We start from the raw sequence: 17115 nt of genomic DNA, 5'->3' as shown, positions 1-17115 counted from the left end.
TAGGAAACCACCCATTCTCTAATAGACATCATTTACTATCTATAGTAGAATAATGCCTTCAATTAAAAGGGGAAAGTGAATCTCTAAATGTGTTAGGATTTATAAAATTTTAGAGGAAAATACAGTTTACAAATAATCCTAACATGTTTAGGATAAGATACTGAGAATAAAATCCATAAGAATTGGGCAGAACCCCGCAGTATTCTTTACTACATTTATTTTCAACAGACAAAATGGTAGTTGGTACCAAATTCTAATACTGATTAATTGCATAGGTGTGGCCACTTCAAAAAGCTTTGTGCTTCAATCAAAAAGTTGGTTGGGATTTCCTTATCATAAGTAGCGACTGCTAATAGTAGCTTTTGTTAGGCACAGTGTGAGTTAAAAGACTTCTGGTACACAAACTCAGGCCAATTACATTGATGCCTCCCCTGCTAGACGGAGCTTGAGCAGGTGTTATTATACTGTGTTATGATACACAAGTCCATCCTGTTACATCTGTTACAAAGTGAACCAGGTAACTTACTACAGTTCCACTTCATTTCTGACTTTGAGCAAAATCCCACTCCATTTACATTTATTTTTGTCATGGAGAGGATTTGTTTCTTAAATGATTCTGAAAAGCTGAAAAATAAATGCAGTTAGCTCTTCAGAGAGAAGTTAGTCCTAACTTGAAGAGTAAGGGTGAAAGTGGTCTGCTCAAAACCGGCTTCTTGGATGACTTCCAGCAGTCGCCAGCCTTCTTAAAACTACAGCTGTCTGATCACTAGAAATGGGGAAAGGGAAGGGAAATCGGCATTTAAACAAGTGTTAAAGTGGCTCTTTCAAGTTTAAAAAGGCCAAAGATTCTGAAATGAATATAAAAGACCTTGATTTAACAAGGAGCTTCCTTTTTCCTCTAGTTCAGTTATTCAAAATCCATGTTGTGTGCAGGAAGAAGGTTATCTGTCATTCAGCCTTTTTAACGGTCTTCTGGTAGCGAAGTACTGTAACTGTTACCCATGTATTTAAAGCTAGCATGATCACAAAACGCGTAAGAACTGAAATTAGAAAGAGTAAAAAAGCATATTAAAAACTTTTCCCATGGTACAGCAAAATCACCTCCTACTGTGTCATCCCAAATAAAACTTCACCCTCACCCCTCCACCCGTAAAGTGAAACTTAACTATGGATCATGCAAACATTGAACAACTTCGGTTCCATATATTTTAGGGGAAATGAACTTCCTATCATAAGGACTACTTTCGGCCACTTGGCCTGACCTAATGAATAATAAATCTTAAAAGGTTAATTTAGAGCCATCTGGCTTTGGCTAAGAAGTGGTAAACTTTTAAAAATCCCCTTTACTCTTCGAATTTTCAAGAGTGCTGGTATCTCAGAACATTCCTTATTAAGGGAAGGTAGTGTAATACATTCTGTTAATTCTTACACTACATTTCTTAACAGGAAAACTGGCCCAAATGTCCAAGCATATTTTATATTGAAATAAACATGAAAATGTTACTCTTCCTTAAAAATATTAATAATAAAACCTCTCAAATTTTAACAATGACTTAACTTCCACTTTAAGGTACACTCTCCTAATACATGAAGTTTACGAGGGTTAAGATATCTGTGTTTGTAAAACACAAGTAAGATACTAGCTAAACTGCTTTCAAAAAGTTACCCCAGAGGGAGGGGACTGGGGAGTCACGTGTCTGGCACACCATTATAAGAGGGACTGTAACAAATGCAATCAGTGAAACCTAATTCTTTGTACCCTTAATGAATCCCAAACAATAAAAAAAAAAAAATTACAAAAGGTTATCTCCAGATAAATTTGATAACTCTCGGGAACAGCTATCACAGACAAAAAAAAAAAAAAATCAAAATTAGAATATTCTTGAGCTTTCAAACCTAGTTTTTGATGTATAGGTTTGTTTTGTTATTTAGTTATGGTTTGACTCTCCATGCTGACCAATGATGCTGACAATTCTTCGAGTCCAGTCAAGAAGACTCAGACTTGGCTTTTTTTTTCCTATTTTCCACTTGATTGAAGTTTATTCTTTGACCAGACCAATTTTAATCCTACAATCGGAGGTGATAAAAGGTATTTGAGCCAAAGGTACAACCTCCAGGAAGAAACTAACAAATGGCTCTCTCTGTTCTGAAGCAGTGTTTCTCTATTAAATAATAATTAGCTTAGAGAGTATGTGCCGGGGACATTTTCCAATCTTCATAGGTGACACTATCTGTTCTAATCATTTTCCAAAGATGTGTAATATATGCTCAAGTTGGGAGTTGAAAACCGGCAAAGGAATGACTCAATTCTTTTTTAGTTAAAGTATTTTCTCCTCCATCACAGCTTTTTCTTTAAAAAAAAAAAAAAAAAAAACAGAACAAGTGGCCAGGCACAGTGATTCACACCTGTAATCCTAGCACTCTGGGAGGCCAAGGCAGGTGGATAGCTTGAGCTCACGAGTTGGAGACCAGCCCAAGCAAAAGCAAGACCCCCATCTCTACTAAAAATAGGAAAATAGAAAAACTGAGGCAAGAGGATTGCTCAAGCCCATGGCACTCTAGCCAGGGCAACAAAGTGAAACTCTGCCTTAAAAAAAAAACAAACAAAAAAAAAAACAGAACAAGAACATACAGTCAAGGGAGTATACTCCTAGCTTTAAAAAGCCTTCCAAGGCTTCCTGCTGTTTGTGGGCTCTTGGGCCCCGCCTCTCCTGAAACTCACTCCCGTCACTGTCCCCACACTCCCCCTGCACCCTGGCCTTGCTGGAGTTGGCTCAGTGTCCCAAGCCTGTGTTTTTTTGGCTGGTGGCCTTCACACATGCTGCTCCTTTTAACTATCCCCCCTCCCTCTCCTCAGATTTCACTCGTCTTCAAATTAATCTTCCCAGCTCTCTCAAACTAGATCAGATTCTCCTCCGTGCTCATCCTGCCATACTCACAATATGACCCAATAGTTATTGTGTGGTTATTTGATGCCCAATTCCACAGCTTAAGTGGAAGCTCCAGGATGGTAGGAATCTACTCTCCTGTTCATATTCTGTCCCCTGGACTACAGGAAGTAGATGCTTAATAATAAAAAGGGTGACTGATGAAAACTAGGAATACATTCACTGTTGCCACCCTCTAAATCTATAAACCATTACAGTTGCGTCCATCTGTTAAACCCTTAGCCAGTTTCCAAATGAAAAAGGTACAAATAGCACAAAACTCAGATGTGGGAAGGAAAATATTCTGCTTACTTGTAAAATCCTTGGTGGTCATTAAGGTTGTTACTATTCTTGCTGTAAAAGAAAATGTGCAGCAATAAATTACTTGCTTCTCAGACATTTGGGCATTTAGCTGTTGTCTTTCTCTTTTAATATACCAATATATAGTAAGTATTATTGTTAAACTAAATAGCACCATATTTCACAAACATCTAATAACCAGCCATGCATCCTAGCCTAGTGGTTTGAAACTGTCCGTAAGAGAAGCAGCAGTTCCTAGGAGATACTTCAGTGCCTGGGGAAGTCGGGGAGGCTGAGCCCCCACCCACGGTCTGCACATGCCAACCTACCACTCACTCACCCTCAAACAGCACTTCTAAAGAATTTCATTTACATATTGAGCTTCTAGGTAGTTTTATTTAAACTACTAATTAAAAGCAATTTTTTTATTAAGTCATATACACATAGATCAAGAATACATGTATGCCTTTGTGGGATTCAATGTGTTGATTATTTGTGCAAACTGGAGTTCTTACATCCTACTAATTAACATAGCTTTCATCTCATTTAATCACAGTGTTAAGACATTTGGTTCAATACTTGATAGAGTTGACTTGTACCCTTGCAATATGCTTCATATGTGAGGTCCCACCATTAACCCTCCCTCTATCAAACCACCCCCTCTCTTCCCAGCCCCCTCCCCTTTCCTCCTTCATCCTGGGCTATAGTTGTGATTCATCTCTCATATGAAAGTGTAAATGTTTATAAATTGGTTTTATAGAATTACTGAGTACACTGGGTATTTTTTTTCCATTCCTGAGATACTTTACTAAGAAGAATATGTTCCAGTTCCATCCATGTAAACATAAAAGAGGTAAAGTCTCCATCTTTTTTTAATGCTGCATAGTATTCCATGGTATACGTATACCACAGTTTATTGATCCTTTCATGGGTTGATGGGCACTTAGTCTTCTTCCAAGACTTGGCAATTATGAATTGAGCTGCAATGTTTTAAGGCTGGGCTTGATGGCTCATGCCTGTAATCCTACCACTATGGAAGCCGAGGTAGGTGCTTTGCTTAGAGACCAGCCTGAGCAAAAGTGAGACCCCATCTCTATTAAAAATAGAAAAAAAAAAAAAAAAAAAACAGCTACTCCGGAGGCTGAAGCAAGAGGATTGCTCAAGTGTAAGAGTTTGAAGTTGCTGTGAGATATGACACCACAGCACTCTACTAAGGGCAACAGAGTGAGATTCTGTCTCAAAAAAAAAACATTAAATAAAAATAAAAGCAATGTTTCAAATGCTACCCATGTGCTTTATAGGTTAGGAAAGTGAGGTCAAGACAAGGGTAAGATTTTCCTAAGGGTCTATCTAGAACTGTTTTGTTTAATTCATTCTCTCTGGTATGGCCTTTCCCTTAGCAAATTAGGGTAACAGTAGAAACTGAGATGTGTGGGCTACATGAATTGGGAGTCAGAATACGACCACCTGCAACTCAAGACAGGCCTTTCCTAACCTAAAACCAATCCATCAAAAACTCGCCCTTTGGCTCAGCGCCTATAGCTCAGTGCTGGGGCACCAGCCACATACACCGGAACTGCCAGGTTCAAACCCAGCCAGGCCTACCGAACAACAATGACAACTACAAGGGAGGGATGGCCGGGCATTGTGGTGGGCACCTGTAGTCCCAGCTGCTTGGGAGGATGAGGCAGGAGAATCGCTTGAGCCCAGGAGTTGGAAGTTGCTATGAGCTATCACACCATGGCACTCTACCGAGGGTGACATAATGAGACCGTCTCAAAAAAAAGAAAACTCGCCCTTTGCCAAACATGTTTTGCATTTAGCATATGTTGAAAGACAGAAAGCCAATCCTATAAAATTTTTAGTTGCCAAATTTGTATCCCAAGAATTTACACACAGACACCATGTAAATCATTATTGATTAAGTCAGCAACTTACATTAAGTCAATGGAGAAAAGACTCCAGTTAAGAAGGTGGCCCTTTAGAATATCTGATAAGGGTTTAGAGAAGGATCTCAATAGTAGGAAAGAAAATGATGAGATTAAAAAATGGGCAAAGGATCTGAATAGACATTTCTCAAAAGAAAACATACAGGGCGGCGCCTGTGGCTCAGTCGGTAAGGCGCCGGCCCCATATACCGAGGGTGGCGGGTTCAAACCCAGCCCCAGCCAAACTGCAACCAAAAAATAGCCGGGCGTTGTGGTGGGCGCCTGTAGTCCCAGCTACTCGGGAGGCTGAGGCAAGAGAATCGCTTAAGCCCAGGAGTTGAATGTTGCTGTGAGCTGTGTGAGGCCACGGCATTCTACCGAGGGCCATAAAGTGAGACTGTGTCTCTACAAAAAAAAACAAAAGAAAACATACAAATAACCAGAGAAATGCAAATTAAAACCACAATAAGATATCACATCACACCTGTTAGAATGCCTGTTATCCAAAAGGTGAAAGATAAATGGGAGAGGATGTGGAGAAAAGGGAGCCCTTACACACTGTGGGTGGGAATGCAAATCATTACAGCCTTTATGGGAAGACAGTATGGAGGTTCCTCCAAAAATTAAAAATAGAACTACCATATATCCCACCAGTATATGGAATCTGTATCTCAAAGAGGCAGCTGCACACCCAGGCTTACTGCAGCACTATTCACAGTAGCCAAGATCTGGAGTCAACCTAAGAGTCCATCAACAGGTGAATGGATAAAGAAAATGTGTTACACACACAATGGAATACTATTCAGCCTTTAAAAAGAAGGAATTCCCATCGTTTGCAACAACATGGATGGATGTGGTAACAATAAACCAGACACAGAAAGGCAACAACCACAACAGGATCTCACATGTTTGTGAAATCTATGGAAGTCACAGAGGCAGAAAGTGGAATAGTGGTTACTAGGGGCTTGGGATGGGGTGGGGGGAGTTTGGGAGAGGTTGGTCAAAGAGATCGGAGGAATAAGTTCAGGAGATCTACTGTACAGCCTGGGACTACAGGGAAAAACAGACCTCTAATCAACACCACGTGGCTCCAAGGTGAACTGAATACAGCACCCAACAGAAGGGAACTCGGGTAAATACTAAAAATGCACGTCACATTCACATCTAAAGCGATATTGAAGTTGTTGACCTTACCTATCAAAAAGGAACATTGGATTTAAAAACAGTTCATTTCTTCCCTATAAAGCTACAGTCCTCAGTTTGTTTTTCAACAAATACTTAAGTACTGGTTAAGCATGGAGGGGAGTTCAAAATAGATTGAAAGGTATTATAATGCATGGTCTCTGCAGTTCCAAGTTTATGAGATTTCCTTCAAGAAAATTTAATATGCAAAAATGTAAATATTAAGATACCTGCAGATGGGAGGTGCCTGTGGCTCAGTGAGCAGGGCGCGGGCCCCATATACCGAGGGTGGCGGGTTCAAACCCGGCCCCAGCCAAACTGCAACCAAAAAATAGCCGGGCGTTGTGGCGGGCGCCTATAGTCCCAGCTACTCGGGAGGCTGAGGCAAAAGAATTGCCTAAGCCCAGGAGTTGAAGGTTGCTGTGAGCTGTGATGCCACAGTACTCTACCAAGGGCAACAAAGTAAGACTATATCTCTAAAAAAAAAAAAAAAAGAAAAAGATACCTGCAGATAAATTTGATAATATATCTAATTAACAATTCAGAAATCACATATATTACACAATAATACTTTAACATTTTAAAGCTAAACATAAAACCTAACAAGTCTTAATTTTAAGTAACTTGAGACATAAAGACCCAAATTATCAGCCTTGGAGAGAGCAATTGGTCCTTTAAAATGTAGGATAGTCATAAGAAAGTATAATTAAAATATCTAAAACTAGCAAATCTAATTAATATAACTCTGAATTTTTATAATGTTTCTATCTATGCATAGCATATGTGTGTTTTAGGTAGTTCTTGAAAGAAACCAAACAAACAGTAGAAATTGTATAGTTAAGACCAAACAGTGTGCCCACAGAAAATCTCCACTGCTACAAATTATTCCTTCTTAAAAAGCCAATGGAAGATTTTTATCTCCTAATCTGTCACATTATAAAGGTTCAAAATTTTAAAATAGTTTATTCAATATAATCAACCCCTTGATACTTTTCAAAGAAGACAGGACTATTTATATTAGGCCAGAATTTTGCTTTCACTTTTTTTTCTTTTTTCTGGGTCTTGCAGAAAACAGAGGGCAACCTCATAAATGTGGGTACACTTAATTAGGAGGCTCTACCTGAACAGCCAGGACCATGCTAACTTTGGAACCAAGTTACCACACAGTGAGGTGGGCACCTGGTGCTGGCAGAGGCCTCCCCACCTGAGCCCCGCTCTTACTTGCGCAGCTGTAGGCGGACAGGCTCCAGGTCAGCGCGCTCACGGCTCCCGAGTCTCTTGTCTTCCACAGACACTGGAGCTGAGCAAACTTACTGGCCGCACTGATGAAAGTACAGAGATTCTGTGTGCAGAGAAAACATGAGAATGTTAAGAGACTGCTTGCTAAAAAAGCAACAGAGTACCAGATACTCAAAGCATATTTGAAGCCAAACTTTTAGGTCAAGTAATAATGAATTTGTACAAGGTTGAAACCCAAGTTTGGTGGAAAGAATGCAATAGTGAGATGTTTATTTTAACTCATGGATTCCACTGTGCAGTGGGTAACTAATGGGCTAGTCAGAAGTTGGGGGAAGCTGGGAAAGAATCACCACCTGGCCACAAAGGCTCATCTATCCACACCTGTCAATGAAAAATGAATAAGAGATATTATTGTGTTTTAGAGTCTGGGGAAAACCAGGCTGTTTTTAACTGATAAACTCATAAACTCAAGCATGGCAACCTGCTCAGGCCCTCTGCTACCTGGCAGAGTAGAGCCCTGCGTGAATTAGCCTGCAGCACTGCCCAGCGCCCTGCACCCTCAGCTGGGCCCAGGCCTGCCATTCCCAGCCTCTACGGCAGCTGAAACTTCAGCTGCTGGGTTGAGTGGGACCAAAGGAAGGGAAGATAAAGGCCAGGAGACCAGTTAGACTATGGCAGGTGCCCAGGTTTGTACCAGCAGAGCAGAAATTGAAGAGGTGAGACGTGGTTAAGTTCTGGATGCATTTCGAAGGCAACGCTGATAAGGACGTGCTCAGGGATTTGCAGTGTGATGTGAGAAAAAAAAAAAAGTCAAGGGTGACTCCAACCCCCACTGTTTCTGGCCTCTGCAGTGGAGACGGAGATGCCATTAGCTGAGATCCGCAAAGCCGGAGGAGGGACAATTTTGTGGAGAGAGGTAGGGCCGGAGATCAGAAACTCAGTTTAGACTTGTGAAGTGGGAGATGCTCTAAGTCAGGTGAGTGCAGTGAGCAGTGGTGTTTGGACACGCCCAGTGTATGCCGCAGCTCTAGGACCACTGGGGTTGAAGACGTGTGGCAGAGGAGCCAGCGAGTGCACGGAGGGGCAGTGGGAAGAGATATGGGGGGTGGGGTGAGGTGCCCTAGACGCTGAGTGAACAAAATGATTCAAAGAATCTTCAGCTGTGGCATTGAATGCCACAGGGATGTTAAGTAAGATAGAGAATGAGAACTGACCACTGAAAGAAAGTCACTGGTGGCCTTTTTTGTTTTGTTTTTTGAGACAGAGTCTGGATAGGGTCTTGCCCTGTTGTCCAGGCTAGAGTGTGGTGACATCATCACAGCTCATAGCAACCTCAAATTCCTAGTTTCCAGCAATCCTCCTGCCTCAGCCTCCCGAGTAGCTGAGACAACAGACACTTGCCACTGTGCCTGGCCAAGATAAGCTTCTTTATGTCTGTCTCCCAGGAAGAGGAAAACTCACAACGGGGTCTCCTGCTGAGACTCAGCACCTTGTCAGCCTGCGTGAATAATCCCTGCTGATAAAGGTGCACATGGGATAACTTAGGAGGAGAGAAGGGGTTGCTTGGACAAGGAAGAACTATGGAGAAGGGACCAACAGGGAGTGCTCCCTGGCAGAGCAGTTGAGCAAGGGGTCCAGGTCAGGCCTGAGAAGGGACAAAACAAGGTCACACTGGGCACTGGCACAGCTGGTTCCCGGAGGACTGGCCCAAGCAGCTGCCGAGGAAAGAGGCTCTCCTACAGTCAGGGGGACCCAAGATAGCAGGGGAGAGAGGACTCCAGGGGAGACTCAGGGTGTGGGCTCAGCAGGGCTAGGGGGAGTGTTTCCAGTTTAGGGGTGAGAAAGTTGGCCATTGCCAGTTGCGAGCCTCCATCCATAGCAGGAATGGAAATATTGTGGCATAAGTTTGTCAGGAATTAGGTTAAAAGGTTAAAGGGAACAGTTTTTTGGTGTTTCTTCTGTGCTTTTATCTATGGTCTGTTCTAACCACATATCAATGATACAGTATTTGCAAAAGAAGCTCTTTAACTGACAGTCCCCCACCTCCCCGTGACTGTTAGCTGCCTCTCTAATCTGGTTCCCGAGAGAAATTTTTAAAAATTTGCCCCAGACTTAAATGGGAATAATATCTTTCAATATTTGGATAGTTTTGCACTTTCACTCCCATTATCTCTTAAACACAGCTGAAAATATAGCAGGTTGAACATTTGATCTCAAAAGTTCTCTCCAGGGCAGGCTGGTATTTCTCACATTCTTTTCAAGGGCAATACTCACCATGGCCAGGTCTATGATCCACTTCTGCAGGGTGAGGACGAACCAAGAACACGCCAATCTTACCAAGTGCTAAGGCAGACAGCAGTGGGTCACCTGAGAGCCCTGCCACCCTCCCGTCTCATGCAAATGAACCAAGACCACAGAGATTTGCACAAAGAAACCAAGCATGGAACTGGGGGAGGTTCTGCTAGAACTGGTCAGATTTGGAGAAGACAAAAAGGGTTTCAAGTGAACACCTGTTTGGAGTTCAAAAGAACAAAGGAGACTATGGGAGAAAAATGCAAAGACACCTGTGATCATGGGTTGTCCCCTAGGACTGAGAACATTCTTAATGGTTTTAGCTGCCCACTAATTCCTGACCAGGCAGCTCTAATTCACCACCAGAAGTTAAGCACTTAAAGAGAGAAACAACATTACATAGCAGGGATGTTCTTTGAGGTGGACTTGGTCAGAGTCCCCCTTTCCCACTAACTGCACTGTAAAAATGATACAGTGAGGGATGACTGAAGTGAGCACGGGAGAGCCAGCGGCCAGTGCCCAGCGCCCTGGAGGACCATCCAGGAGTCTTGAGGTGCCTTGAACAAGTCACTTTCCATCTCCTGACCTTGGTCTGCTTACCTGTACAATGAACTTAACATTTCTTGCCCTGTCTACCTCCTAAACGCCTACAATCCCATAGTTGGGACTCAAGAAACTGCTATTATAATTAATAACATTAATTAAACGAAGGGATTGAACTAGATGATGCCCTGTGCTAAGTCAGCAGGACTGAGTATGAGCAGCCTGAGTCCAACTGAAGGAAATTCTGGTTTAAGACACCCTCAGACTCAATTTCTAAAGTTCATTTCTGTGATTTTCTTTTTGCCCAATTCTGTATCACCCCACCTCCTATGGATTCAAAATACATATTTTATAAAATCTGACCAGTAGTAGGAGCTACTGAGATCCCACAGACGATCTCTTTGCAGGATCGCCAGATTTAGCAGATAAAAATACAGGACACCCAGTTAAATTTGAATTTCAGTTCAACAACAAATGATTTTTTAGTATAAGTATATTGCATGCAATATTGGGGACATTCTTCTACCTTATGAAATATCTGTTAATACAACAATGCTACTTCTTTGCTCTCTATAAGTCACAAGTGACAGGTTAAAAACACCTTGCTTACACCACACACTTGCCAGCAGACCCAAACAGGTATGTGAGAAATTTATATCAGCACCCACATTTTCTCATCTTCAGCCTCACCATTTGCACAAAGATAAGCTGTTATAAATTACCTAGTGCTTTTCATCTTCCTAGTATTGCTTTCAAAAACCTTTACGCAGTGGGCCACAGCCTTGCAGTGCTGAGGAGCAGGCAGCCCGCCTTTTGCAAAGGGAAACAGATCCCCTGGGCCTCAGGAGCTCGATGAAACCTGGCGGGGGCGGGACGGCTGCAAAGCCCCCCCAGTCTAGTAAAACCACTGCAATGACCGTCTTTTGCTCCACGTGTCTCTGTCCCTGGTACTTCTAGTTTCGCAGGGCTCTAAAGGGCAGACAGTACGGTCCCGCCTCCCAGAGAGAGGCGGCGCAGCTCGGGGCGCCAGGGTCGGGGGTGGACCGGGCGTGTCACGTCTGACTCCGGGCCAGCTGCTTCCACCACCCCACACCTCATCCCCAAAGCTCCCTCCTTCGTCCTCCCTGAGTGGGTGGAGGCACAAGCGTCTCAATTTCACAGGATCAAGTGACTCCCAATCCAGCCGCGGCTATTCAGAAAACCTCCCCGGCCTTTTAAGGACATGAAGTTTAGCAAGAGAACAGTTAAGTAGTGTGAAGCCTCGCCCTGCTCCAGGGAAGCCAGGCCCCACCGCCGGCCTCCTGGATACAACTGGTGCTCTGACCTCAAGGCTCAGTGTCTAAACCAATGCCTGCACCAGGAGCACAATTCGCACTGCGAACAGGCCAGGGGAGCCCCTTGCTTGGCAGCCAGCAAGCCAGGCAGCCGGGGATGCCTGCTGCGCTCACGGCAGGTGTCTCGTGAGCGTTACTTCAAGTTCTTTGGGGCTATTTTCAGAAAAGGGAGAAATGTCTCGGAAAAAGTGGTTCAGTCATACAACGCTGCTCTTAGCAGGCGCTGACCTCCAGCACGTTCGGCAGTGCGATGCCAAGTCTGCATTCCCCGTGGGTGTCGGCACAGCCCGGGACCCTGGCCTTGGGGGGTGGCTGCTGCCAGGGGTACCGAGGGCACCTCTGGTCTGTGTAGATACATTTGCATTTGGGACATGTATAGTCTAATCCAAACACACATCTAGCAAAGGACTCTGCTTCGCGATGCTTATTATGAGTGAGTGAACCGCAGCCCCAGGCGGTTTCTGCCTCCGGGATGCTGAAAGGATACGCGGCGACGTAGGGCGCTGCCTGTTTCACGTTCCCGTTGAAGTGAAAGATACAGAGCAGGAGGGCAACGTCTGAGAGAAGAAGGTGGGGTGAGGGGCGGCGGGCGGGGGGGGCACCGCACGGGCGAGGGGCAGCGGGCAGGGGGGGCACCGGACGGGCGAGGGGCGAGGGGCGGCGGGCAGGGGGGACACCGCACGGCAGAGGGGCGAGGGGCGGCGGGCAGGGGGGCACCGCACGGGCGAGGGGCGGCGGGCAGGGGGGGCACTGGACAGGCGAGGGGCGAGGGGCGAGGAGCGGCGGGCAGGGGGGACACCGCACGGGAGAGGGGCGAGGGGCGGCGGGCAGGGGGAGCACCGCACGGGAGAGGGGCAGCGGGCAGGGGGGGCACCGGACGGGCGAGGGGCGAGGAGCGAGGGGCGGCGGGCAGGGGGGACACCGCACGGGAGAGGGGCGAGGGGCGGCGGGCAGGGGGGCACCGCACGGGCGAGGGGCAGCGGGCAGGGGGGGCACCGGACGGGCGAGGGGCGAGGAGCGAGGGGCGGCGGGCAGGGGGGACACCGCACGGGAGAGGGGTGAGGGGCGGCGGGCAGGGGGGCACCGCACGGGCGAGGGGCGAGGGGCGGCGGGCAGGGCGGCACCGCACGGGAGAGGGGCGGCGGGCAGTGGGGGCACCGCACGGGCGAGGGGCGGCGGGCAGTGGGGGCACCGCACGGGCGAGGGGCGGCGGGCAGGGGGGCACCGCACGGGCGAGGGGCGAGGGGCGAGGGGCGGCGGGCAGGGGGGCACCCCACGGCCTTACCTTGCGCGATGAGGATGGGGTACTCCAGGTAGGTCAGCGGCGGGTACCCGTAGTAACACTGATACCGGAGGAACACGAGGAACCTGCGGGAGGAGGACACAGGCTCACACGCCCGCCCCACGGCCGCCGCCGGCTCCTCTGCCAAATCCTCTTCTTAGTTGCGCGCAGCCCCACGTGGGAAAGAGGCGGGTTTAGAGCCGGAAGGACCGGACTCGGCTTAATCATCCGAGCTGCGCTGCTCCTAATCCTTGCAGCTTTGGGAGTCAAGGCAGGAGGACCGCATGAGCCCAGGACAGTAGTTTGAGACCAGCCTGGGCAAACTCCGTTTCTACTAAAAATTAAAAAAAAATGAGTTGGGCGTTTTGGCGAGCGCCTGTACTTCCAGCTACTGGGGAAGCTGAGGCAGGAGAATCACTAGAGCCCAGGAGTTCGAGGCTGCAGTGGGCAGTGATGACACCACGGCACTTCAGCCTGGGAAACAGAGGGAGACCCTGCCTCTAAAAAAGAAAAAAAAAAAAAAAAAAAAAAAAAGGGTGGCGCCTGTGGCTCAGCGGGTAGGGCGCCGGTCCCATATGCCGGAGGTGGCGGGTTCAAACCCAGCCCCGGCCAAAAAAAAAAAAAAAAAGAAAAAAAAAATTACCTGCATGATTTAAGGAGTATCCAGAATTCACTGGGAGCTGAGCTGGAGTGCATCTCCATGTTCTATCCAGTCCTTTGAGATGGTCGTTTTTAAAGAATGTTTACAGAGAGGAAATCACTGAAGGCCCTGTCCCCTCAGGCCCTGAGTCCCCACTGTTCCCTGGGCTGCCCCTGTCCCACCACCCAGAGGTATGGCTTTTAGTTGAAAAGTAATAGCTAAAATGCTCATTATGACAAAATTAGACAAGTCATCTAACACCAGCAGACATGGTGAGGATAAGATGGAGTCAGTCAGGCCAGGGCTGACATGACACAGCTCCCCAGGTCTGGTTAGGTCCTAGTGACCTTTACCTCACATCTCCCAATCTTGTTGTTTTGTAAATTCATATTAACTTAAAGGTGTATATTTGAGTAGTTCAGGGTGATTGATTTAAGAGGTTAACTTTTGAATTGGAATATTGCTGTATGGGTTGTGGGTTATGTCAATTAGTGTTTATTATAATAAACAATTGTCATGGGTTACAGCTATTACTGTTGTTTAAAGTAAATGTATGGTTCTTGCTTTTATGTATAATACTGTGGTTTTAGAAATGGAAGAACAGAACGGTCTTGGAGAAGCTACTCCCACTCTTCACCAGAACTGCTGGCCTTCTGATAATAAAGCTTGTTTGGACCTAATCCCTGTCTCTGCATATTGGCTGGACAGTAATAGGTGGCTGGACCTCTTTGTCCAGTAATATTTCGTCCTTCCTGTGAGCTCCGTGAAGTCATTTGAGATTTCTACCTCAGCACACTTGGTAAAGAAGGTTTAAGCCAAAAATATAGTTACCCAGACACAGGGAGGCCAGTAGCTAGGGAGTACGGGGCAGAGCTGAGATTTGAACTCCAGACTTTTCCAAAGGATTCTTACCTTTGGAAGGTAACTCTCTGTAGCAAGTAAGTCAACTCGGAGAGAGAAGCAAGGCTGGGGGAGACCAGAGGGCAGCCCTGCTCTGGAGGCAGGCTTATGTGGCTGCCCACATGAAGATTCTCTGGTGTCACTAAGACATGGCTCATGCTCCAATTGACCAAATGCTCTCAAAAATAAACTTTTAGAGCCAGTTTGCTCAGATTGACATCCAGAGAGGGTCTGTGCCCTCCAGGTGACTGTGATGGTCACCCTGGGGGCACCTTTTGCTTGAACTCTGGCATCTTGTACCCATTCCCAGCCAAAGGAGAGAAGGCAGAGGGCAGGGACAGAGGAAGGATGATGGGGAGAGCCAGGCCTGCAGCTTACCCCACCTCCCTGGCCAAAGTTCCTGTTGTTTGGGGATAAAACCATACTGTACTGACCTCCTAAGAATAAGGTAATCATATAATGGCAGCAGAACACAGGAGTGCTCAGAGAATGGAAACCATTATAGCAAATCACTGGCAGAGGTGGAGGTAAAATCTACTGGCATCAGTGGCAGAGCCTGTTGCCTCCAGCTGTCCTTCCCTGGACCCTAACACAGCCAAGTCACTCACAGAAGTCTGTGTGCCCAGGCCTGGCACCAGGCAGGCTCCTGTAAGACCAGCAGAGAGCTCCTTACACAAGCCCACCACCCTCAGACTCTCCTGCCCAGAGAGGCCACTCCAATGCTAGAGACCACCTGGACACTGGATCCCAGTATGGTGGCCTAGGGTCACAGTGAAGTTCCACCCCTCACCTTCCCACCACCTAACCCAAAGCCCAGAGCAACTCTGTCCCAGGCCTTTTCTAAGGATGGTTGATCTTTATAATGAAATGATAGAGAAATTATTAACTCATAGTTTTTCAGTAAGGGTTAAAATCAGTCATGAGCTCTCTCCTCTTTCTCTTGCTAGCAGGCACCCTGTGGATTTGTTTTCACACACCACTGAGAAGCCCAGAAGACAAAAGGGAAATATATATTTTCTTTACCATCCACTAAATCTGCCTTTCTGATTTATTCCTATAGCCTGAAGTGGTTTCTGAAAAGCTCTGGAACAGATGGGGTGGAGAACTCCAGGGCTCAAACCTGCACAAAATCACATCTCAGGACAAAATCAACAACAGGATCAGAAACACCTGTAAAATGTAGATTTCCTGAGCATTAATAAAGCCTCACAGGAATGTCATCCTTTGCCTCACCACCCACCCCTTGCCTCCCTTCACTTCCCAAGGCCTTCCCTGTAAACACCGAATTCCCACATCCCTCTGCAGAGAGCACTAGCTACAGATGATTTTCCCTGTTACATCCTCAAAGTTCAGCTTAATAAGCCTCCATTGATCAATACCTTTGCCTCAGTCATTCATTTTGAGTTGTCACACCTCAAACCTGCCTACACTCCCATCCCCCTCTCCCCTGTGAGGAGGGTGCTTCAGCCTCATCCATCTAGCCCTTCGTTGAGTCTCATATTTGCAGGACTGCCTGAGTGCATGGACACGTTAACGAGTTTGTATACCTTTTTTCTTATTAATCTTTCTATTGTCAGTCACTTCTGCAAACCTTCAGAGGGTGCAGAAGGGAAACTTTCCCTCTGCCCCTGCAACCCCTGCCTTCCCAACCAAAAGCTTCACAACTCTGCTTTTCAGGTTTAGGTCTTTAGCTAGGGAGTCAGAGCACCCACTCCACATTTTTGATGGGCAGAGTGGCACTGGGAGCCCCCTCAACTCTTTCCTGCCTGACTCCTGCCTACTTTTCATGCACTGACCTAATTCCCCTTCCTCCTTTCCCTCCAAAGATCTCTCCATCATCTGAGTTCCCAAAACACATGGGGCTTTTTAAAGCCAGAAGGGTCCTTGGCGATCTTAGTTCAAACTTGTTTTACAAGTGAAGCCAGAGAAAGAAGTTATGGTGTCGGGTGATGGTATTGTGACAATCTGATTCTGCCAGGTCTCAGTGTTTTCATCTGTAAAATGGGCATACCACACCCGGCTCGGCTAGGAGCCGTTAACCCGGGTGGTGAGTTGCTGCGGGAAGTCCTCCGCCCGCAGCCCCAAAGCTCCCAGCTGCAACACCGAGCTCAGGCATCGTCCCCGCCCTGCTGAGAACCAGACTCTTCCCGACTCCCAGCTCTTCGCCGCCGGCAGAAGCGAGGGCGGAAGGGGGCAGCCTCGGCCTTACCCCGCCAGCTCCAGAAGCAAACTCGGGAGGCTGAGGCCCCGCGCGCTATGCGCCGCCAGCACCGCGGAGATCTGTGGCAGCTTGAGCGCGGCGCACACGCCCAGCGTGCTCCAGTTGCAGAACCGCAGCAGCCCGGCCTCCATGGCGCTGCGGGGGCGGCGGCGCGGGATCTGGGAGTGGAGCCGGTAGGCAGCTCAGCCCTCAGCTGCCTGCTCTGCCCAACCCTTCCGCCTTCCGGGCTGGCCCTGGACCCTCCCGGACCCGCCCCACCCGACTTGGGTGTGTCCCGACCCTCCCCCGCGGGGCCCGCCCCACCTCGGACTCGCTCCTCCTCCGGGA

General features: G+C 47.0%; 1 protein-coding gene across 3 annotated transcripts; it reads right to left on the bottom strand.

Moving 5' to 3' along the window:
* Nucleotides 1-284: 284 nt before the first annotated feature.
* On the bottom strand, nucleotides 285-17012 carry SLC66A3 (solute carrier family 66 member 3). 3 transcript variants are annotated; one of them, XR_008379431.1, is made up of 9 exons: nucleotides 16777-17012; nucleotides 13031-13113; nucleotides 12233-12302; nucleotides 9851-9908; nucleotides 7559-7679; nucleotides 6224-6349; nucleotides 3240-3281; nucleotides 869-1040; nucleotides 285-766 (listed from the first exon to the last, which is right to left on the bottom strand). XR_008379431.1 is itself a non-coding variant. In XM_053587323.1 (8 exons), the coding sequence occupies exons 1-8, from the start codon at nucleotides 16917-16919 to the stop codon at nucleotides 949-951; spliced, it is 735 nt and encodes a 244-aa protein (XP_053443298.1). In that variant the 5' UTR covers nucleotides 16920-17012; the 3' UTR covers nucleotides 285-948. The 3 variants fall into 3 exon arrangements, 2 of the variants coding, with proteins under 2 accessions (XP_053443298.1, XP_053443299.1); XM_053587323.1 differs by having other exon boundaries at nucleotides 285-1040; XM_053587324.1 differs by lacking the exon at nucleotides 6224-6349 and having other exon boundaries at nucleotides 285-1040.
* Between the last annotated feature and the right edge of the window lie 103 nt (nucleotides 17013-17115).

This window comes from Nycticebus coucang, chromosome 4 (genome assembly GCF_027406575.1).
Source record: "Nycticebus coucang isolate mNycCou1 chromosome 4, mNycCou1.pri, whole genome shotgun sequence".
NCBI lineage: Eukaryota > Metazoa > Chordata > Mammalia > Primates > Lorisidae > Nycticebus > Nycticebus coucang.
The sequence above is the reverse complement of the archived record's forward strand: the minus strand, read 5'-3'. Positions and strand labels throughout refer to the sequence as shown.